A 22,485-nucleotide genomic window follows, 5' to 3' on the forward strand; every position below is an offset into this window, starting at 1 on the left:
AGTGTCGTTTTGACACTTGTTGTCATTCCTGTCTTCCTTTTTTTTTTTTTTTTCCTTCTCTTCAAGCCCATAAAAGTCAATCTGCATGTGCGGCGCACTCACCCAGCTTTCCTTCCTTCGCATCATCCCCAAGAAATCCTATTAATATCCATTAAAGTTGCCAATGTCACCTTGCTTTGAGGCAGAGACGGATCGAAGGAGATGAATCAAATGCGGAGAGAGAGAGAGGGAAAAAAAAGGTAAAGCGAGAGTTGCTAGCGGCGCCTCTCCATTGGCACAGCAATGATAAACTACAGTAGCTGTTTGAACCCCGGACCTGCAATAATCTCTTTAGCCGCGCGACTGGGTAGTGCCGCCTTCTTCTTCTTTTTCTTTTACACGCTGATCTCGTATCAGCGTACATGTCGCTCGCCGGTATTATCGTCAAATCTCCGCCGGTTGCTTTTATTATCTGCCTGACCTTTCTCTGACGTTTCAATCCTCACAAGAGACTTTTCTGCTTTTCTGGTAATAATAATCATCAGCTGTCAAGCTTTACTGGCGCGGCGTTGCTATAGCGACTCCATCGCTTCGCTTGATGTGTCTTGGTTTCATCACAGACGCGCGCGCGTTGATCTATATATGCGTTGTGTAGCGCACGTCCAAAGACTTTTGGATGAAAGGGACAGCGTATGTGTGTAGCTCAATGTTGTGTGTGTGTGTGTGTGTGTGTGTGTGTGTGTGTGTGTGTGTGTGTGTGTGTGTGTGTGTGTGTGTATATATATATATATATATATATATATATATATATATATATAGGTAAAAGCCTCTTATAAATTTTAAGATTTTAATATATTAATTTTTTTTATATACTTTTAAGCTTTTAAGCCTTGTTCACTGTCTGATGAAGAGGAAAACAACGGATATGTGTGTATATATATATATATATAAATAAATAAACATATAAAAAAATATATATGTATAAATAAAAATATATACATATATACTGTATATAAATAAATATATATATATATATATATATATACAGTATATAAATACACATACATATATATAAATAAATAAACATAAATATATATATATATATATATATATATATATATATATATATATATATGAAATAATGCAAAGTCTCATTCTGAGCACTTACAATTGGCTCGTAATAGCAACAGCACGTTTATTGTGAATTAGCATCCAAAATTAGCCGCTAACCGCGTTCCTCTCTAGTGTTCATCTGCAAGCCCAATTAGCCACACAGCACCACACACGTGGCCACAGAGAGCTCGTTTGTTTTTTTCACATTCGCGCCAATCCCGTTAGGCCAAGATGGCGGCTAATAGGCGGCAAGAGCGGGAGGCTCCATAAAGTCAATAACAGATGAAAGAAGGTAAGGAGGTGTCTTGTCCAGCTAGCGTCAACGAGCTGATGGAACGTGACGGCTTTTATTGCGTCGGCCTTCCCGCCTGGACTTTAAATCGCAGCTATCGGCGTCTTTAATAAATGAGCTCCGAAGCCACCATTTCACCTGCGATGAACGGAAGAGCGGTCCGGGATGTTAGCCCGCTTGCCGCGCCAAAAGTCGGCCGAGGTAAGCTCTAGCTCACCTGTGACCCTGAAAATGACAAGATTTTTTTTTCTAGTTTAAAAAAAAAAGAAGAAGAAGATGGCGGCTGCCAGACGGCCATGGCGGGAGGGCGAGGCGGCTTCCTAATGAGGCGGAAAAAGCAGCAGAGGTCTCTCGGATTGACCCTCGCGGAAGGACGCTTTGAGCCGGGGCCCATCTGCTCGTCATCAGTCAGACCTGCGGAGCCTCACCTGGGATGAGCCGTCCACCTGCCCGGGTAAGATGGCCTAATTCCCAGAATTTTCAAGCTTGCAAACTTTCCACTGGAAATCTGAGAAATTTCGGAGGAATTTACAATTCATTTGACCCTATGAAATAAATTGTAATGCTATTCATCTGTTCCTCTGTTCATCTATGCGCCTTATCCGCCATTTTAATAGCCACTAAGGGACAATCTCCACTGGTAAACACCATCAGGCATGTTACTGTTGTGTTGGTGCATATGTATTCAAACATATGCTACGGTAAATTCTGGATTATAAAATGCTAATTTTTTTCTCACGCTTTGAACCCTGTGTCCTATAGTCCGGTGCGCCTTATCCGCCATTTTGATAGCCACTAGGGGGCAATCTCCACTGGTAAACACCACCAGGCATGTTACTGTTGTGCTGGTGCAAATGTATTCAAACATATGCTACGGTAAATTCTGGATTACAAAATGCTAATTTTTTCTCACGCTTTGAACCCTGTGTCCTATAGTCCGGTGCGCCTTATCCGCCATTTTGATAGCCACTAGGGGGCAATCTCCACTGGTAAACACCACCAGGCATGTTACTGTTGTGTTGGTGCAAATGTATTCAAACATATGCTACGGTAAATTCTGGATTACAAAATGCTAATTTTTTTCTCACGCTTTGAACCCTGTGTCCTATAGTCCGGTGCGCCTTATCCGCCATTTTAATAGCCACTAGGGGGCAATCTCCACTGGTAAACACCACCAGGCATGTTACTGTTGTGTTGGTGCCGTCAGTAGATAGCCTTTATTGGCACAACGTTGTGAGCAGTGCAGGAAAAATCCTCTCAAATTTCCATTGTTAAAAGAATTGTATTAGTACGATCCTCGTGAGGCACGGCGGCGACTTCGCACTCCGCAAACAGTCATTAAGCACCTTCATAATTCGTCAGGCCCGTGTTAATGAGCGGAATCAACATTCTCGCCCGCTCCGGTCTCCTGGGCCGCAGCTAGCCGTGACGTTCCATTTGTGCGCGCAAAACAGTCATTTTCTCCTTCAAGGCTTCAATCTGGACACGATGTGCCCCTTTTCTTTATTTTTCCGCGTGAAACTTTGAAGTCATCGCTAGTTGAACTTTTACTCCTAGTGGCTGGAGAAGCTAGGATCAAATCAGTCCGTTTTGGTTTCCTTTTGACTTAAAGTGCAAGGAAAAATCTAAAGGCGAAGGATTTTGAGCCGCGTGTCGCCTCGGGGCAACAATGGCGGTGCGCTGGCTTTTTTTGTGCAGCTACCGTAAAGACGTCATGTCAAGCGAGGTGACCGCCGCGTCGCGGCAAATTTGCTCGCGGCCCCCAAAGGCCGGCAAAAGCGCGCCGCGGCCCGCTCCCGTTGTCGGACAGATGTTTACATCCGGCGCTCGGGAAATAACGGCTGCAGCGGGAATGTTGTGGAAGCGCTCAACCTCCTCTCGCTCTCTCGCTCAACGTCGGCGGTCGGAACGCGTGGAAAAAGAAGTTCGGGGCCGATTCGGCATGTTGAATCAAGTCAGGGCCGTCGCAACAATTTTTACTCTTTATAATGCCCACCTAGTTCAATTAAACAGCATGATTTTTCTCAGTTAACTCCGGGGGAAATTTTTGACCCATCTCGGGCTTTTTGAAGTTTTTCATATGTGCTATCAAAGGAAAAACTTATAAAACAGTAGGGTGCTGAAATGTTGCAGAGATTGTCGAAGCATGACAAATTTCAATACCCCACACTGCCATAAATTCTATATGGGTGCAAAAGTGAGGTCAAGCCCATGTCAGGCTCATTTACTGCCATTCATAATTGGAAATATTGTCGATTTTGGACATATTGAAAACCCCATGTTTTCAACGGCAACTCACGGACTGGACGCAATAGAAATGTTTGCGTTGACATCCGAAAACCACTAGGGAGCGCTAGCGGCCAACTTATGACATTTGCAAGCCTTTCAATGACTTTGTTGATTGGCTTAGCCTGGACTCCCATAATGCAAAAGTCTTCAAAAGTCATAATACTCTAATTATGACATAATGAATAACCCTATTTCATTTTCATCAATATTCAGCATAGTTACTTTTGCTATGATCTCATTTTTACAAATTTTGTACACAAAGGGGTTGGGTAGGCTCGAGTGGGTGCGTGAACAGTTGTTTTTCACTGTGTGCCCTACGATTGGCTGGCAACCACTTCAGAGTGTCCCCCGCCTACTAGGGGACACAGCTGGGATAGGCACCAGCAAGCCTGCGCCCCTAGTGATGAGAATCGAATATAGACAACGACTGGATGAATTTAAATGATCTTTTCCTTTCAAGGACATTTTGGTAACAAAAAAGTTATCATTTTTGCTGTCCGAGAGAGTTTTATAAGGAAGTGGAAGAAGGGAATGCAAGTGTCCTCAAGGACATGTTGTGGGAATGTCCTTACGAGACAATCGCAAAAAAAAAAGAGAAAATCCTTACATTTAGACAACAGGAAGTGTTCTTATGAAGACAATTGACAGGAAAGTGCTGATTTTGATTAAGACAAAAGTAATAGTGCTTTCGATTTCAATTCATTTGGCTAATGAGGGACATCAGCGTTGCCATTATTAGTGAGAGCTTGGCGGCGGACGCGAAGCCTGACACGGTTGACGGCAATACGGCGCGGGGAAGCGACAGCTGTTTAAAAAAGAAAGCCGGTGTTGTCGCTCTCCGCCGGCTGTCGGCAATAACGACACTGATGGAGACGTCTTCCTTAAGCGCAGACAATTTCACACGCCAGAGATTTACATGCCAACAATTTATCGCAGGTCTCTGAGGTGTAAAGCAATACCGGGGAGAAAAAAAAAAAAAAAATGGCTGTCAGCCTCGAGGGGCGGAAGCATGTGTGCGAGGAGGGAAAAAATACTTGAGCCAGAAATAGATATTCCGTCTCCCGTGCGTGCGTACGCCGATTCGGTGAAACAGGCGAGGTAATTCCTCCGCCCCAAATTTAGCGGGGCAGAAAAGTCGCTTGATATGCAAATGGGACGATGAATGTTTCATGGCGTCTCGGCGAGGTAGCGAGCAAAGCCCAACACAGCATCAAATATACATCACAACTTCCGATTTTTTTTTTTTTTTATTATTCTTACGTTACGCATCGTCTGCGACTTAATGAGGAAGCGCGCGTCTTCGCCGCGCCCTAACGAGCGCGACCCCCGCGTTAAGGTCGCCGTCGTCGTCAACGGACTTTGATTGCTTTGCGCCGACCAGACAGGAGTAGTCGCGCATGAATAATTCACGGCTTCTTCTGACAAATGAAGCGGTTTTGTGCCACAAAAGTGGCATTGGGCGCCAAATGGAATCTTACGTCAAATTATGTAGCGCAGCGTTTCATAGCGCAATGACGTTCCGAGCGACGGTACGGAAAAGGACTTTAACGCTACGTTTCGAAGAGTGATGCTAATCTACGTGGGAAACCACGCCCCCGCGGCCTCTAATTGGTTTATGCATAAATTGGTAAATCTATTCGCCTAAAAATCTGGAATCTCATTTACGACGATTTGAATCGATTTAAACTGTCCCTAGAATCGATTTTATCGGATAAAACGAAATCGATCCACTTCGTCGGAGGCGCGATGTGTTATGACCTGAACGAACGGTTTTGACCGTCGCGGATTTGCCGATTGTGACTGTGAATGCTCCTGATTTGCTCGCGCTTACACGGATTAAGAACCCCGCACGCGTTTCATACTTTGCCCATATTCTCAATTTAGCTGCTCACTTGAGAAGGTTTATTCTCGTATCTTGTTTGTCATGAATGTTCTAAGAAATAATCATATTTTTTTCATTTGGGCAACCAATTTCACATATTTTTCATGTAACTTCCTGTGAAATTACAATACATTTTGTTCTACCTTTTTTATAAGCATTTGTTTATCTTATTTTATTCTATAAAATAACTGCATATAAATTAAATAAATAAATTACTTCAAATTTGGAGCCTATATTGCACATCAAAATTTTAAACAGGGTGTTATAAAAAATCGTAAAGAAATACATTCATAACTAAAATGAAGAAGGGAAAATTGAAGAATTTACATGCACGCAATTTTTGCATTGTTTTATCTTATTTATTCTATAAAAAAAACTAGATATAAATTATATAAATCCTCATAAATTACTTCAAATTTGGAGCCTATATTGCACATCAAAATTTTAAACCGGGTGTTATAAAAAAATCGTACTGTAAAGAAATACATTCATAACTAAAATGAAGAGGGGAAAATTGAAGAATTTTGATGCACGCAATTTTTTTTTACCCTTCCCACCCAGCAATGGAGCAACTGCCCTGCTAAACGAAGTCCACCAAGTACTTTGGAGGTACTTGAGCATTCCGTCCGCGCCCCCTGAAAAAAAAATTCAATTTTGATTTTGAAATCAAACTTGCCACTATCGATCGGGTTGAAGCTGGCTAACGGGAATGTTCCTCCCCCTTGGCGACGGCGCGGTCGGCGTCCCGACTCATCTCACGCTGGTTCGGACTAAACGCCATCCATCATACTTAGAAAAACATATTAGCTCATGTTTTTGTGCCGGCGGATGAATTATTCAAGGGGGCCGCGGCTTACGCGGGCCGGACGCCGGCGAAGACGACGGCTTCTTTTTCTCTCGCGGTAATCCAATTGTGGGTTTTTTTGAGGGTTCCGTCTGGTGGCATTAAGCGCAAAGACAGCTGTACTTGTCTGCCGCGATTGTTTTCAAAGGGCCTTCAAAGTCGGAAAAAGGCAAAGTTTGCGCACTTGTGTACTATTTTGACCATTTCGGCTCGTTTTCTTCCACGTTGTTCCCGCAGTATTTTAACCAATGGGTGGTACACGCCGGTACGTGTGAAAACTACCATAACTCCCCAACTATAAGACACACTTTTTTCCCCAAAATTGAAGGCCAAAAGTATGGGCGCGTCCCGTAAACAATAACTTAAAGATTATATTATTTTTCTTATTCAACGTCATTTGATTACCGTTACGGGACGAGTCTGAGGGCGGACATCAGTTGCAGTTGCAGCTAGGAGTTAGCTGAGGTTGTTATTTTCAATTAAAGAAGCAAGCAGACTGAACCTACATCCGAGTCCTCCTCAAACGGAGGCTATCATGGAAAAGCTATCATGTCTCCAGTTGAGAGTGCTCCTGAAAGGTGGAATAGCTTTCTGTGTTCTCTAATCGTAGCGCTATTAATTGAATTTGACCGGTTTTATTAATTACGGTCTTTTGGCTTAATATACGCACAATCATAAACTTGCCGAAACACGGATGCGGCGCAATCGAGCGTTTGTGGTAAAATGCACTGGATCCGCATGGAAATCTGAAACAGACTTAACGTTACGCGCAACAAATACATAAATCAGTTATGAACCCAATATCACAAAATCTTCAAAATATGAAGAGTTTATGAACACAGATCTATTCTGTTTTGATACACCACACGGTAACATAGAAAATACCACAATTTGACCCCAAAATTAAGGATACACAGGTGCGACCACTTACCATAATTCCTCAAGTATAAAATACGCGTAAATAAATCATCAGAAAGACCAGAATTAGCTATTTCTGTTTTGTACATTAGGGCGTGTTATATTGCAGCATAACATAAGTGGAAGTGCGGTGGAAGGTGCTGAGCAGCCAAAGAAATGGAGCGACAATGCGCAGGAGGTTCCCGTGAGGCCCTTTTGCAATCCTCAGCGTCTCCTGCTGCTCGCCGCCACGTTAAATCGGCGTGCTGTGAAATGTCATTAAAAATGCCCGTAATGGGCTTGACGACAAACGCTTTTCCGCAGAAGGTCCCTTCGCCTCTCCGCGCCGCTCGCTTTCACCCTCGGGGGGGTTTATTTTATCCAGCTGGTACCGAGCAAACACATGTGACCCAAAAAAAAAAAAAAGTGTAGAGCTCACAGGGTAAATAGTTAGCGAGGCAGCAATCAAAGAAATGAGGAGGGACGTGCTCAGGGTTTGTGCAGCCTGACTGCAGCACGGAAGATAGCGAAGCAGCTTGAGGTGAGGTCCACGCCACAAGCGTCAACGCCAAAGGCTTGGGACTTTTCCTTTGGCTTTGTTGTGTTTTGCTCATTATACAAGGCTTCCAGTGATGACAAAATGGGTCGCGTCCCGTCGCGTAACGGGGCGCAACTTGATGGCATATGCATCATATCGTACATCATACGCAGGAGAACGTTATCTAATCCAACGTGCTGAAACGGAGGGTAGTTTAAACGGGTGTCAAAAATAAGGCCCGTGGGCCGAATCCGAGTGTAGCGTACCGTTATGAAACGGAACATGCAGCGTAACTTATGTAGTGTAGCATCATGGAGGATTACGTTTTGTAGCATAACGTTAAATAGCATATTTTTATGCATCATGTTAGCTTAATGTTATGTAGCGCAACGGTATAGAGTGTGATTTTAAATAGCATAATGTTATGGAGCAAAATGTTAATGTAGTGTAACGTATGTAGTGTAGCATCATGTCGCATCACGTTTTGTAGCATGACGTTAAATAGCACATTGTTATGCATCAGGTTAGGTAGCTTAACGTTATGTAGCATAACGGTATATAGCGTAATGTTAAATAGCATAATGTTATGTAGCGTAACGTTAGGCAGCGTAGCATTAGGTAGCGTGACGTTAAATAGCACATTGTTATGGAGCAAAAGGTTAATGTAGTGTAACGTATGTAGTGTAGCATCATGTAGCATCACATTTTGTAGCATGACGTTAAATAGCACATTGTTATGAATCAGGTTAGGTAGCTTAACGTTATGTAGCATAACGGTATATAGCGTAATGTTAAATAGCATAATGTTATGTAGCGTCACGTTAGGCAGTGTAACATTAGGTAGCGTGACGTTATGGAGCGTAACGTATGTAGTGTAGCATCATGTAGCAAAGTGTAACTCGATGAAGCATAACATAATACAGAGTAACATCATGTAGCATCACATTTTGTAGCAAAACATTAAATAGCATTTTTTTAATGCATCAGGTCAGGTAGCTTAACATTATGTAGCGTAAGGGTATATAGTGTCATATTAAATAGCGTAATGTTATGTAGCGCAACGTTACGGAGCGTAAGTTATGTAGTATCACGTTATGTACCGTAACATATTTAGCATCTTGTGGTGTTACATGTTATGTAGCGTAACATACGTTGTGTAGCATCATGAAGCATTACAGTTTTTAACATAATGTTAAATAGCATATTTTTAAGCATCAGGTTAACTAGCTTAACATTATGTAGCATAACGTGTGTAGTGTAATGTATCTAGTGCAGCGTTACATGTGGTGTAATAATATGAAGCATAACGTTTGTAGTGTCGCATCATGTAGCATTAAATAGCATATTCAAATGCTTTTTCGCTAGCATATTGTTGTCATGTTAAACAGCATAATGTTATCTGGTGTAACGTATGTAGCATAGCATCATATAGCATTACATGTAGCGTATTACTATGTAACATAACATATGTAGTGTAGAATTATGTAGCATTAAATTACATAGTGTAAAATTATGTATTGAAAGGTACTGTAGCATTTTAGCATACTGTAGTTTAACGTAGCAAAAACTATGCTGAAATTATGTCTCAAAAGTAAAAAAAAAAATCTTGAAATCTTGAACAGCCAGAATTGGGCATTGTGTCATAAAATTAAGATTCCAAGCAGGTAATTTTTGATTTTTCCGATGACATCACACCTTGACAGCTCCTTGATATGGTTTTATGATTGGACCAGCTAAAATATTGAACGGTAATGACTCAGGAGAGGGGAGAGTAGCAAATGGGTACACCATGACCAAGCGCAGGCGGACAACCGACGTAAAAGCTTTGGACAGCGTCACAAGCAATTACGGGCCCCCTGCGCGGGCAGGTGCTTCCGTCCATCACGTTTTTGCCGTCCCCGCCTCCGATAACCCAATTCCCTTCTTTGATTTGCTTTCCTAATACAATTTACTCGAAATGGTGTCGGTTGACTATCAGCACCGCCGCGGCTGACATGATTACGAGCGCTTCCATGAAACGTTTCTCTGAAAAGTCCGTAACTAAAGTAGCGCTTAGCGGAATGGAGTGCGGCGAAACCTAGCGGAACGTAACTTAACATTTTGGAGCGAGGCGTGGAATCGCATCAAAACTCGGTACTTTATATTTCAAAAGCAAGCTGTAAAAAATGGGATGTTGCGTAAATGTGTGCTTCTCTACATTTTTTCAATGATGTACCCCGCCATTTTTTTTTTTCAGCCAGCGTAATGCATTTTGGGATGGAAGTGCCATCTCATCCATGTGCGATTTATTAAGCTTTAGAACTGCATTTGTAGAGGTATTTCATGGCGTATTTATTCGTTGCTTCCTGTTCCAATTTTCTCTTAATTTGAAAAGAAAAATGTACCGTTCTTCTCAAATCCATTTAGGTTTGCTGATACCTGCATAAACACCGTTGAGATCTCGCATCCACCCCGAGGTGCCGTCATGTACCCCAAGGGGTACTCATACCAACATATGAGCATAACATAATGTTGTGTGATGCGATCGTATGAGAATTTTGCAGGATTTTTGCAGTATCAGCAAATCTAAAGGAGTGCTAAAAGGTGTGATAGGAACTGTACATATTTTTCAAATTGAGAGCAAATGAAATGGAACATGAAGCAGCTGATTGCTAAATTGTTTTGTAGTGACTCCTTTGCATGCTTTTATTTAGTTAAGTTAACATGTGTGTGTCTGTGTGCGTGTGTGTGTCCTTGATTTTTTTTCCACAGCGGGGACTAAATCCCAAGTTTTCCTGTCTATGTGGGGATCTCTTGCACCATTGTTGGACCCCAAACTTTAGAGATTTTTTTTTAACGTCAAATCCGACGGACATTTAGTTTATCCTTAAACAGTTTATTTATTTTTGCTTTGTTTGGCTTGATATTTGTTTCTAGCGCTGCCTCTGGCCGCTGCTGATATTACATTCTGTAGTGAGGAAGGACGGTGCAGCATCAGTTAAGAACAGTCCCCCCCGTCCACAAAAAGAATCTCAAGTGTTGACCGGTCCGTGGTGATAAAAAGGTTGGGGACCCCTGCAGAAAAACAACCTTTGTGTGTGAGCGTACCATCGGTTTTTGCTACATTATGGGAACCAAATTCGTGGTTTTACTGTTTTTGCAGGGACTTCATGCACTTTTTGGGACCACTTGATAAAAAAAAAAAATCCCTGTGTGTGTGCATGCCCGTACAAACTGTGTGTGTGTGGCCTGTAAGATAATTGTCCTCCAGGGACGTCCTGCGAGCAAGCGGCAAAGACAAAGGGACGACAAATGGAAAGGGAAGACAGAATTTGAAACAAAGGCGGCCATGGGGCATGGTGCTCCATTTCATTTGCCGCAATTAGAAGAAAAAGCATATTTTAAGGGTATTATCACACGTTCTCCGGGTCAGGGCCGCCTGAGAGCCTCTCAGACAGGTCTTTGGGGCCCTTTGGGGTTCTTTTTCTATTCAAAGGCGGCTCTGACAGGTGGCGCGGCAGGCGTCAGAGGCGAGACCGGGGGAGGCCTAACGGGGATTGCGGGTGATTATGTCGCCGAGCCAGGGAGGAGAACCCGTAGTCCGGGTCAGGAGAGCCGATGATTGACAGCTGGCTCAAGAGTCCGCTGGGATGCAGAATATGCTAATGGGTCACAAGGAAGCACTCGGTACTGAGCTTTTTTTTTTTTTTATTTAACCCATTATGACCAGTATTTTTCAGTCATCTAGCAAGACTACTCACTTTATGTATAGAAATATGAATATAAATGACAGACATGGATGGCACAGTATTCTCAATTTGGAGTCCAATTTGCCTATCATGTACATTTTGGGGAATGTGGGAGGAAATCAAAGTGCATGGGCATGGGGGGTGCATGCAAACTCCACACAGGAAGGCCATAGCTGGAATTTAACACGACTTCTGCATGTGAGGCGCACGTGCTAACCAGTTTTCCACCGTTATAGTAAACTTGTGAGACCTAAATGGAGGTACATGAAGGCGCTTCAAGGGGTCCAGATTTCAGCTCATTTAATGCGTTGTTGTGCCATAATAGGATAGGTTTATTATTTTCAAATTAAGAGCAAACTGATTTGACACATTGCAACTTGTGTACTGTATTGGTTAGGATGGGAACTTGGTTGAAAAAATGTTAGGTTCTGGCAACTTAGGACATTTAATAAACAACAAACCAGAAGGAAGACAACTAGCTTTTACTCACGAGGAGAGCGGACGGGAACCTGTACCCTCTCAGATCTCATTGCGGTCTAAATGCACACCTCATCCGTTCCTCATTTATTCATTTGGTTAGGCCCGGGTTACAAAGCCATTTGGACATATGGCAACAATGCAAACCATCAGTTTGTGATCGTGGGGGATGTAGGTGCGAGTCCATGCTGTGATCTTAATAATCTCCCAATATACTTATTGCAAAAAAACAAATACAGAATAACCTATATACAATAATTCCAACAAAAATGTTTGTTCCGAACCCTCCTTCCAGCAAAGACTTGCACAGAGATGTCGAGTCCTCCCGTCCATGGTCAAGCCTGCGCAATTAAGGCAGCGCCCCGCTTTCGTCTCGCGTGACCGATAGGCCGAGTCCGGGCTCGGAAGGACGACCTTGCGGCGGCGAAGCAGAGAAATGGATCGGGGCCCGGGAAGGAGAAAGTGGACAGAAGGCTAGTCCTCCCATATGTTACTTCCTGGAGGTTACGGCTGCAGATTTATGAGCCCCGTTGCTGGCCTCCATACATATTTCACACGCATGAAGGCACTAACGGCGACTGGCCTTCTTCTCTCCGCAGGTCAGGTGGCGGGAGAACGCGGGATGCGTTCCAGAAACCTCGGAAACGGTACGCTTCCTCTTTGGAGGCCTCCTACCGTGAATAAAAAAGATTGTTTTTTGCTAGCCGCGCCCTATTAGCTTTCCCAACGCCAAAGCATGGAGGAAACTATGGATCATCTGGTATCAGTATGGTCCGCGCTTGAAATAACCATGTTTTGGAACTGATTTAGTTCATCCTTTAACCATCATTCATTTGTGCTTTGTTTGGCTTGATCGTTGTTTTCTGGCGCCGAATCCGGACGCTGTCGATTTTACGTTTTGTCGTGAGGAAGGACGGCGCGCGGCGATACAAAGGTTGGTGACCCCTGCTTTAGATTGTCAACTTTCAAAGAAGATGAACAAGTTTCTCTCATTCAATGCCAGGGACGTTTTTTCACGTTTTTTTTTTAAGACTCAGGACATTCAATCTCAGATACTTAACGTGACCATTGTAGAAACGATCTAAGTCACTGCCTAAAAAAAAAACTGTGCTGCTCCCTTATCACAATTTTCCGAATAGAAGTTCTGAATTCCCAGTTTTGATGAAGGCAGCACCGAGGAATGAGCTCGTGGTTCGTAAATAAGTGTTGCTAGTAAAGGGCGAAGCAAATGCGACGTTGCACTTGCTTTCTTCTGGATCAGTGAACAGCCATTACTCTCCATTGTCCTAAACGGAAGAGAAGTGTGTAAAAAAATGATGATGGAGGGTGTTGCACTTGAAAAGACGTGGTGTGTCCGGGCTCTTGTTGGCTCATTGATCACCAATGACAAACTGTTATCCCAGAGTGGCCAAAATCAATCGCTCATTTAGCCTTTCAAGTGGACACACTGACTGATGGAAGCAGACCCCCCCCCCCCTCCCCCCTCCCCAACCAATAAAGACATCTTTCATGTGATGAACAACATCAACCTTCACGTCGCACGTGACGCTTTTGTTTTCATTCTCGCGACGCTAGCAGAGTAAATAATGCAATTCGTTTTTCTACCCGTGGCTTTATGGCCGTCGTTTATTGCGCGGGAGGCATCATGCGCTCGCCTTTATGCTCTAAACACATTGTCACGCCTGTCGAAATAATAGCGACGCCCATAAATTGCCGGAAATATTACACAACTATAAAGCTGATTGATTCTTGATTGGTGCGCTGTTGCACTGCTCGGTTTTGACCGCTAGATGGTAGTAAAATGCATATTTGGGTCTCGGGGGACCTACGCTTGATTCTTCCCTAAATGGAGCCTCCTATGTGACATGATTTCATAAAAGAAAACTATAAAATGGGAATCAGTTTCGTCAGTGAGTGGATTTTGTGAGTGGTTTTAGACTTGATGAAGAAACAAAAGCGTTCCTTGGGACCATACTGCTTACGGATTAGTCTCGGTTCTTTGATAATTGTTGTGGATATTGCTACAGATGAATAAAGTCTCCCAAAATATTTCATTTATCCATTTTATAGATCTCTACGGCAGGGGTGGCAAAAGTATGGCCCGGGGGCCGTTTTGTGGCCCATCGTCCATTTTTAGGTGGCCCTCGGCATATATTATTATTTCTGTTGCTAAAACTGGGGCAAAATGCTCCACTTTCTTCTCCATACCACGATACAAATTGTGAACATAACATTAATAATTCCCAAGTAAGTTTTGGGGAAATTGCTTTCTTTTGGGATCTGAATATAGAAATGGGATTCGACTGATGTTTGGAGCAGATCCAGAGGGTAACATTTTTGTTCTATCCACCCCAAATGTTGTCAAATCAAAACTATCTGCCATGTCAATAGCTGTTCAGGTATCTCTTTTCCAAAGCAATGCACTCTAATCTATGCACAATGTGCAATTGCTTGATTGATGTTGTTATCGTTGATCTAAAAGAATTAAGAAAAAAATCGAAGGGAAAAAAATCTAAGTGGCCCTCGCATCATTTTTTCCTGCATGCGGACCTCGGAAGTAGTCATTAGTTGTGTATGACCAATGTGAAAAATGTGCCATTCTTAACCTTGTAGAGCTGTTGGCCACACTAGAAATACTTCAATTTGTCGTCTTTTGTTCATTGGTCACGCAAAATGTAGTTACTTACTTGTAGGAAATGCATTACCCTCATTTTTCTTCTCTGCTGGGATGAAATGCTATTTTCTGCTTCTTTTTTTAAACCATCTACAAATGAACAACTGGGTATTTATTTTGATGGTGACTTTCACACTTTCATCATTTAACCGCCACAAAATCTCATTTTGCATTCCGCCGCACTCTTTTATTTTTCTTTTGGAGTCTCTGTGCTGCACAAAGAAGCTGAGCTCACTTTGCGCTCGGTGCTTTTCGAGGGCCACGCTGCTCTCAGGCAGACAATGGAGAAGCGGGAGAAAAAAAATTCACAATACCCTGCAGAAAGAAGATTTCATCCAGAGCCAGGAAGTCCGGGGCTGTTATGTCACGGATTTAAGTTCATAAATTCCCACATGCCTAAATATTTATTCCCTCTGGGTGCTTTGACTCCCGTTATTTTCCGGCACTTTAGCATTAACATCAACAGGAGATTTAAGGGAGACCTTACGATGAACCCTCATTCAACGCTTTCTGTTTATATGAATACCAACGAAGAAGAGAAAAGGATTCATGACTTTGTGGTGACTTTTACGTTTCATATTTTGGAGAATGACCATGTTTTATTGGGGTATATAATCTGGGTCAAGTGGCACAGCCACGTATAAAAAACGTCACTGCCATCTAGTGTTGTGGCCGTTAAATGACACACACTACTCCAGAGAAGTCTGTTAAAAAGAAATCTTATTTTTAGTTCTGACTGAAACACTGTATTTTGCAAGTTTTACGTAATCATGTTTACGATTGTAAACATTGTTGCATTTGCGGGCATCGTGTAACTCTCAATTCAGGCCTTGAGCCAATTCACTCGTCGGAAGTTTATTAAAGTTTGTCACCTGTCCTCCAAAAGCATCCAAAAATTTGGTTCCAAAGACCCATGTTGGAAGTCAAACACGTCAGCCGTTTTACATAATGAAGCATCCCATTCAGGCAAATTGCTGCGGAATAGCTTTGAGAAACTATTACTTGGAAAATTGAATCAGGTATAGCTAGCCACCACATGGTTTAGTGAGGCAAAGTGGGTGATGAATAAAGTTCGACATTTAGCAACGAAACTTTTCCATTCACAAATCCATCAACAAAGATCTCATTACCACTGCCTTACGGAGGGCCATTGTGATGTTGTAAACAATTATCATTAGCTCTTATGAGGCATCTCCACAATAACACCAACCGCCTCCGCAATTATTGTTTGCTTTCCTATCTATTGTCAATCCATCCTCTCTGCATTCCTTTCTGACAGTCTCATCCCATTTGAAAGCTCCATTAGCGCCTTTATTGACCGCATCACGATAATAATCCAATTTACTTTCCTGCTATGCTTATATTTGTAAAGTAGTGTCCTCTGCTTGAACCTTACACATCAACGAAGCGTCTGTTGGTACTGAAGCACCAGACAAATAATAAGCAAAAAGAGCATCATTAAGTCTTTTAATAAAGATGGCCATGCATAATAAACGGGATTTTAGCTGACAAGAACCCACGTTTAATCCCAATATTATAATTTGCTAATGGTGCACGTGGTTTTGAGTTGCGTTGCATTATAAACGCGATCAAGTGAATGCGTCAGTGTAAGCTCTTGCCAATGATTATTTTAAATACATTTTGACAGCCTTAGCGCCACCCTTTGTAATTTGGTGGACTCTGCCGCCCCCATATGGTCAATGATGTACTCACACCTTGGCGATGTCAACAGAGGAAGCATGCGTCTTGCAATGCATCGTACACAATGGAGATCTTGAAATAAACAGCGCAGCTAAACGAACATAATTGTTTAAAAACCACTAAGGGATTTAGAAAAATACAGAGTTTGATCAGCGTGACTGGTGCAGCTGAGTTAACCTTACTTTCAATCTTGTCCCGTTCGGGCTATTTGCACAATCAACTCGAGCGTATTTATGTTTTCCGGGATCAAAAACGATTCCAAATATGCCAAATTTTGGGGTGATTAAAAGTCTCTAATGTCAAGTAAAACGAAACCTGAACTCGCCGCGTAGAAAACACCGGAGTAATGCACGGGGAGTTGCCGATACAAGACCGGCGTTCCTCACAACCAATCACATAGCGTCGTTTCCCCCGTAAACCCGCCTTCATCTAAATATTGACCAATCGTTGCGAGAGAGGGAAACTTCCGTCCGCGACACTCCAGCACCTCCATTGTACAACGCGATCGTCGCGATTTAAACGCCAGCTATTGTTTTTAAAGCCCACAAAAAGTTGTTTCGCCCGTCGAATTTTATCCCGAGCCGAATCGGAATCGTTGGAGATTGCTGTCATCGGCTAAACGCGAGCTCTTTTCCGAGTGTCCAGTCCGCTTCGCTCTCGCGCTAGCTAGCCGGAGCTAGCACACGTTAGCCGAGCGCGGTTGGCTCGGTCGAATGGCGACACACGCCAGCATGTTTTCCACTCGCTTCGGGGGGATTTGCCTTTAAAGCGCCGCGTTTGCAACGACAAAAACGGGGAAGCGGCTCAAGAGCACCCGACCCGTTCTACTTTCCGGACGATCGCTTTGAGGAGGGATTCGCTGGTGTCCGTTCGACTCGGATTCCCCGAGGAGCGGTCCCGTCGGTCCGTTCAGGATGAACGGCTTCAGCACCGAGGAGGACAGCCACGACGGGCCGCCAGCGCCGCCCCTCTACGGCCAGAGCTGCTGCCTCATCGAGGACGGCGAACGCTGCGGACGCTCCGCCGGCAACGCCTCCTTCAGCAAGCGGATCCAGAAGAGCATTTCGCAGAAGAAGCTCAAGCTGGACATCGACAAGAGCGTGAGTGACGACTCTCGGTTTTGCGATGACGTTAGCCGCTCGACTGACAGCTAATGCTAAGCGAGCTCGGTATGGAGTCGGTACGACGCATCGCTTTGCGCTTTTCAATCGTCGTTTGCTTGCTTGTTGCTTACGCACGCTCAACTGGGCTTTCTTTTTGTCGAGAGATTTGTTATGAGCGCCGGCCTGATAGCGGCGGTCAACCGTGTATATATTGTTGGGAATAAAAGATGAAAGTAAAATAATTTCCCTTTTGGGCCCCTATATATCACACTGTAGCATTTTTACATGAAATGAATGAAGAGCCAAGAATTAATGTATAATAAATCCACAAAAACAAATATAGTCGAGGGAAAGTGCCCCAAAAGAAAAAAATGTGGTTGCACAACTTATTTCCAAGGAGTACAGTGAAGTGTAAAAATATAAAACAGAATAAAATGGTGCTGTAGTGCCATTTTGGACCCCCAGGTGGCACCCATGTAATTACATACATGACAGGAGAAGTTGAAAACTGCTGCGATGTAAATAAAGTTCGAGAAAAGTACAAGACTATGTTTATAACACAACAAGGACCAAAACCAAAAGTTTGTTACATGGTTGCTCTGGAATTTTTCACCACTGCTGAACGGCACTAGTATTGTATTTTACCCCCTGACTTTTTTATTTATTTCTTTTTGCAGGTGCGCCACTTGTACATCTGTGACTTTCACAAGAATTTTATCCAGAGCGTGCGCAACAAGAGGAAAAGGAAGACGAGCGACGACGGCGGCGAGTCTCCTGATCACGACGTGGAGGTGCCAGAGGTAAAGCCTCTTTTCCGCACAAAAACACTACACTTGAGTTCCTTGCATTACCATATATATATATATATATATATATATATATATATATATATATATAATATATACACACACACACACATCTTGAATCTTTTTTCTTTTTTACGGGCACTCCTACAAGACACGTGATTGCCTGTGGCAAGTACATTTTGTTAGCTCGTCTGGCATTCTGAAAACCTTCACAGTGCGTCTTTCCACAATACATTTTGTTTGTATTTTGAAATCCAGTCCTAGATGGAACTGACTGATTGTGTCTACCGTCTTCCCAGGTGGACCTGTTCCAGCTGCAAGTGAACACGTTGCGGCGCTACAAGAGACACTACAAGTTGCAGACCCGACCCGGCCTCAACAAGGCCCAGCTGGCCGAGGTAACTGCAAAAAAAAAAAAAAACACAGCTAGCTGTCCGAATAGCTAAGACAAAAACGGTTGTGCTACATGGACTTCAAACCCAAAACTTATTTTTTACGTTTGTTTGTTTTTAATCTCGAGACGTTTAATCCCTTTTATTTTTTGTTGTTTCTTTTGGCTGAAGAAACATCTTAAAACGACAGGTACTAAATCGTGTTCGAATAGGATCAATTACTCTAGGCCACAGGTGTCGAACTCCAGTCCTTGAGGGCCGGTATCCGGGACCTTCTCTTTCAAACACACCAGATTCAAATGATGAGGCTCACTTTCAAGCTCCTACAGAGCTTGCTAATAAGCAAATCGTTTTCATCAGGTGTGTTCGGTTATTAGAAAAAAACCTGGAAAACATGTAGGATACCGTCCCTCGAGGACTGGAGTTAGACACCTATGTTCCAGGTACGTAGTTTAGCTAACAGTTGCCTTAAACAATAAAGTATTAATTAAACTCTAAATCACGGGTGTCAAATTCCAGTCCTCAAGGGCCGGTATGCTGCATGTATTCTAGTTTTCTCTCTACAGATCTGATTCATTAGTAAGCTCTGCAGGAGCTTGAAAATGATGCTAATCATTTGAATCAGGTGTGTTGAGAGAGAATGCTCGAAAACATGCAGGAAACATGCCCTCGAGGACACCGCTTTGAAAAGAAAACAGGCCTTTTTGAACACAGAAAAATTGGCTTGATTTCCCTTTTAAGTTGTTTGAGCCTCCATTCCGTATCTTTGATATCAGCTTCAGTGTTCTGTTTTTATGTGGCTTTGGACTTTAACCCCTGCGGGAAATTTGGACCTAACTCTGGCTTTTTGATGTTTTTGATGTGTGAAATCAAAGGAAAAACATACCAAAAAAAAACGCTAGTAGGCTAAAATATTGCATAGATTGTCATAACATGTTGATTTTCAATATGGCATCCTGCCGTCCCTTCGAAATCCTTGCACACGGGAGGTTGAGAGGTACACCCTATAAGTGTCAAGTTTAGCCCATGTCAGGCTCATTTACTGCCATTAAAAATTGCAAATATTGTCAATTTTGGACATATCGGAAAAAAAAAACGTTGTTAATCATCCTCATTATTGGCCTTCCTCACAGTCATCATCGCCGTTTTTGACTTGACGTCCGCGGTGTGGCAGCCCTCATTGCTTACTGAAGAGATTGTGAGAATTTGCCCCACGGACAGGTGGATTTTCCACGGCCGCCTTATGAAAACCTCCTGTATTGCAGCCAAGTGCCGGGGGGGTGGGGTGGGGGGGCATCCGGCGCCAAAGGCAGATGAATGGCACCGGCCAGCAAGTTGAACGTTTCCCCAGACTCGCCGACTCGGGGGCCTCGGAACCTGGGTTTAACGAGCCGCGCACGTCATTAATAACGCGGCGGTGGACAGCCGACAAGCGCCCGCAGCTGTGCCAGTCCCCCGAAGTGCTTACCCGTGCCGAGTGTTTACTCTCTCTCGCTCTCTCTCTCTAAGCAAAGCTTTGTCCGCTAATCTTGGGGCGGTTCCTCGCAAGCTGTCGAGCAAATGTCAGAAACGCCTCTCGGGCAGCGCCTTCAAATCCCCACCAACAAATGGCCAATCAGCTAAATAAACATCCATTGGAGTGATTTATTCTGGAGACAAGGAAAGATTTTTGACCGTGGCTCAAATGTAAAGCTTCAAGTCATTCTTAAATAGAATTTTGCCGCTTCCGCGCCGTTACTTTCTAGTCTAGGGTTGCCGATGTGGCCCAAAAGTAAAACAACCCCCCAAAAACTTTAGAGGTGTTTGCATATTTATTTTGAAAAAGACTAACGCCTCGAAGCCTTGTAAAACAGCCACAATAGTGACATCTGGTGGTCAAATAGTCATAGTGTATCCAACTAGATTTTAAGTACTTTCCAACTAGATATTGAAGTACTTTCCACAGGGTAATATATGCATATAAATTACGTTTGGCACATTGACGATTCTTTTTCTGATTAAATACGATTTTTACGGTACAGATCTTTCTAACCAGGAAGTAAAACGCCTCGTTTGCTCTTACCGTGTAGCTGCAGTGCCATCTTGCAGCTCAAGCACATATGCGTGTTACAGTATGTTTCACGGAAATATTCGCATAATTTAACAATTCTTTTGTCTGGATTTTTGCATAGCTGCTACTTTTCAAATATACTTTAAAATCACGTCATCATCATCACGTGATCCTAAAGATTTGAGCAATTATCGCTGTTTAAAGTTCCTTTTTTAATCTGTGCTGGGGGCAAGTTATTGTCGCCTAATACACTTTTTTTTTTTGAGCGTCCAATCCTTGTCCCCCCGTGTCCTCTGCGTCCGCAGACGGTGAGCCGCCACTTCAGGAACATTCCGGTGAACGAGAAGGAAACGCTGACCTACTTTATTTACATGGTGAAGAGCAGCAAGAGCCGCTTGGACCAGAAGGCGGACGGCGGCAGCAAACCCATCGACTAAAACAAAAAGATATGTGCTGTATATATGAAAAGCAAAAAAAAAAAAAAAAGCGCAAGCAACGAACATGAACGCAAACGAAAACCGGATCCTCCCTCCCGCAAGCGCATCCTTGGATGACTTTTTTTTTAAAAAACCGTGGCGATCATTGTTCGTTTTTACCCAAAAGTACTCGAGTACCACTCTGACTTTGTCGACTGTTACGTGGGGACCACTGTCGGGAAAACTGACGGAAAATGGCCGACCCTTTTACCTCGTCTGGAAAGCCAACATAATGTACTTTTTTTTTTTTATGTCTGCGTATGGACCTTGAGGACCTGGACAAGACTGCTAACGTTTTGCATGTGGTCTTTGTGTATGCGCACTGCGTACAAAAATTGTTAGCACTGACACGCTAAAAAGTCAAATGGAGCCATTTTGACCATATGGAGGCAGGTCACAATGATAATCCCCTAATTATCCCATAGTAATATTTTATGAGCCTTTTATACTCCGAAGTTAAAAAAAAAAAAAAAGATTGGAATGTTGTGTAACAAAAATATTTATGTGCTGTAAAATTTTCTAAGTAGGATCCGCTACACTTTGGGGTCACGGGTCAAATTGACCCAGGAAATATGTATGTTCCAATATTTAACCCTTCGTTTGTGTTGCAGATCATGTCGAGCCATTTTTTTTCCCCGCCATTTTAACGGTAAGTATATCGGTGTAAAAACACGTTATGGGTGAATTTATTTTTCTGCTTCAGATACATGTTTGGATAGCAACGTTAACAGAAGGGTGAAATGCACACGGGCAACGAGCGCGGGTCATCAGAGGGCACTAAAATGCTATCTTGCTTTTTTTTCGGAGGGCCTTTTAAGCTAGCTCTTAGTCTGCAGTAGTCCACAAACGTATCCGCTTCACGCGAAATGCAACGCCACCTTTTCCGGGTTTTTATTTAGGAGTATTTTGTTGTTTTTCTTTATTTCTGTGATGCTTAGTTTTGGTTCCAAGCATTTTTTTCTGGACACTTTGGCGACAATGGCCTCTAGCGGCCCTATTAGGAATGACACTTGTAATGAAATATGGCTGCATACTGCTACTAATCAAACGAATAAATGTACAGGCTCTTATGTGTGAGTACTTCAAATTTGATTGGATGAAAATCCAAGTGTTAGTTTTGCCTGGTTGTTAACGCCGGCGGTTTGGACGATATCCACTAGATGGCAGTATTGCGCTTGCAGACACCTTGGAAGGCGCTCAATTCTGTTTTCTAGGTCTGTTCTCTGCTTCCGGAAGGGGTTCTT

General features: G+C 43.1%; 1 protein-coding gene and 1 long non-coding RNA gene across 2 annotated transcripts; both read left to right on the forward strand.

Annotated features, from left to right (window-relative positions):
• The first annotated feature begins 1,220 nt into the window (after nt 1–1,220).
• Nucleotides 1,221–13,505, forward strand: LOC148408468 (uncharacterized). Its single transcript, XR_015868618.1, has 3 exons — nt 1,221–1,838; nt 12,335–12,512; nt 12,639–13,505. It is a non-coding gene; the product is annotated as an uncharacterized LOC148408468 (long non-coding RNA).
• Nucleotides 13,506–16,853: 3,348 nt separating this feature from the next.
• sap30l (sap30-like) lies at nt 16,854–22,311 on the forward strand. The gene is made up of 4 exons (XM_088441705.1): nt 16,854–17,514; nt 18,195–18,317; nt 18,623–18,721; nt 21,071–22,311. Exons 1-4 carry the CDS (start codon nt 17,329–17,331, stop codon nt 21,200–21,202), a joined length of 540 nt encoding a protein of 179 aa, XP_088297831.1. The 5' UTR covers nt 16,854–17,328; the 3' UTR covers nt 21,203–22,311.
• Nucleotides 22,312–22,485: the final 174 nt, after the last annotated feature.

Source organism: Hippichthys cyanospilos, chromosome 18 (genome assembly GCF_059441005.1).
Source record: "Hippichthys cyanospilos isolate Australia breed blue-spotted pipefish chromosome 18, RoL_Hcya_1.0, whole genome shotgun sequence".
Classification (NCBI taxonomy): domain Eukaryota; kingdom Metazoa; phylum Chordata; class Actinopteri; order Syngnathiformes; family Syngnathidae; genus Hippichthys; species Hippichthys cyanospilos.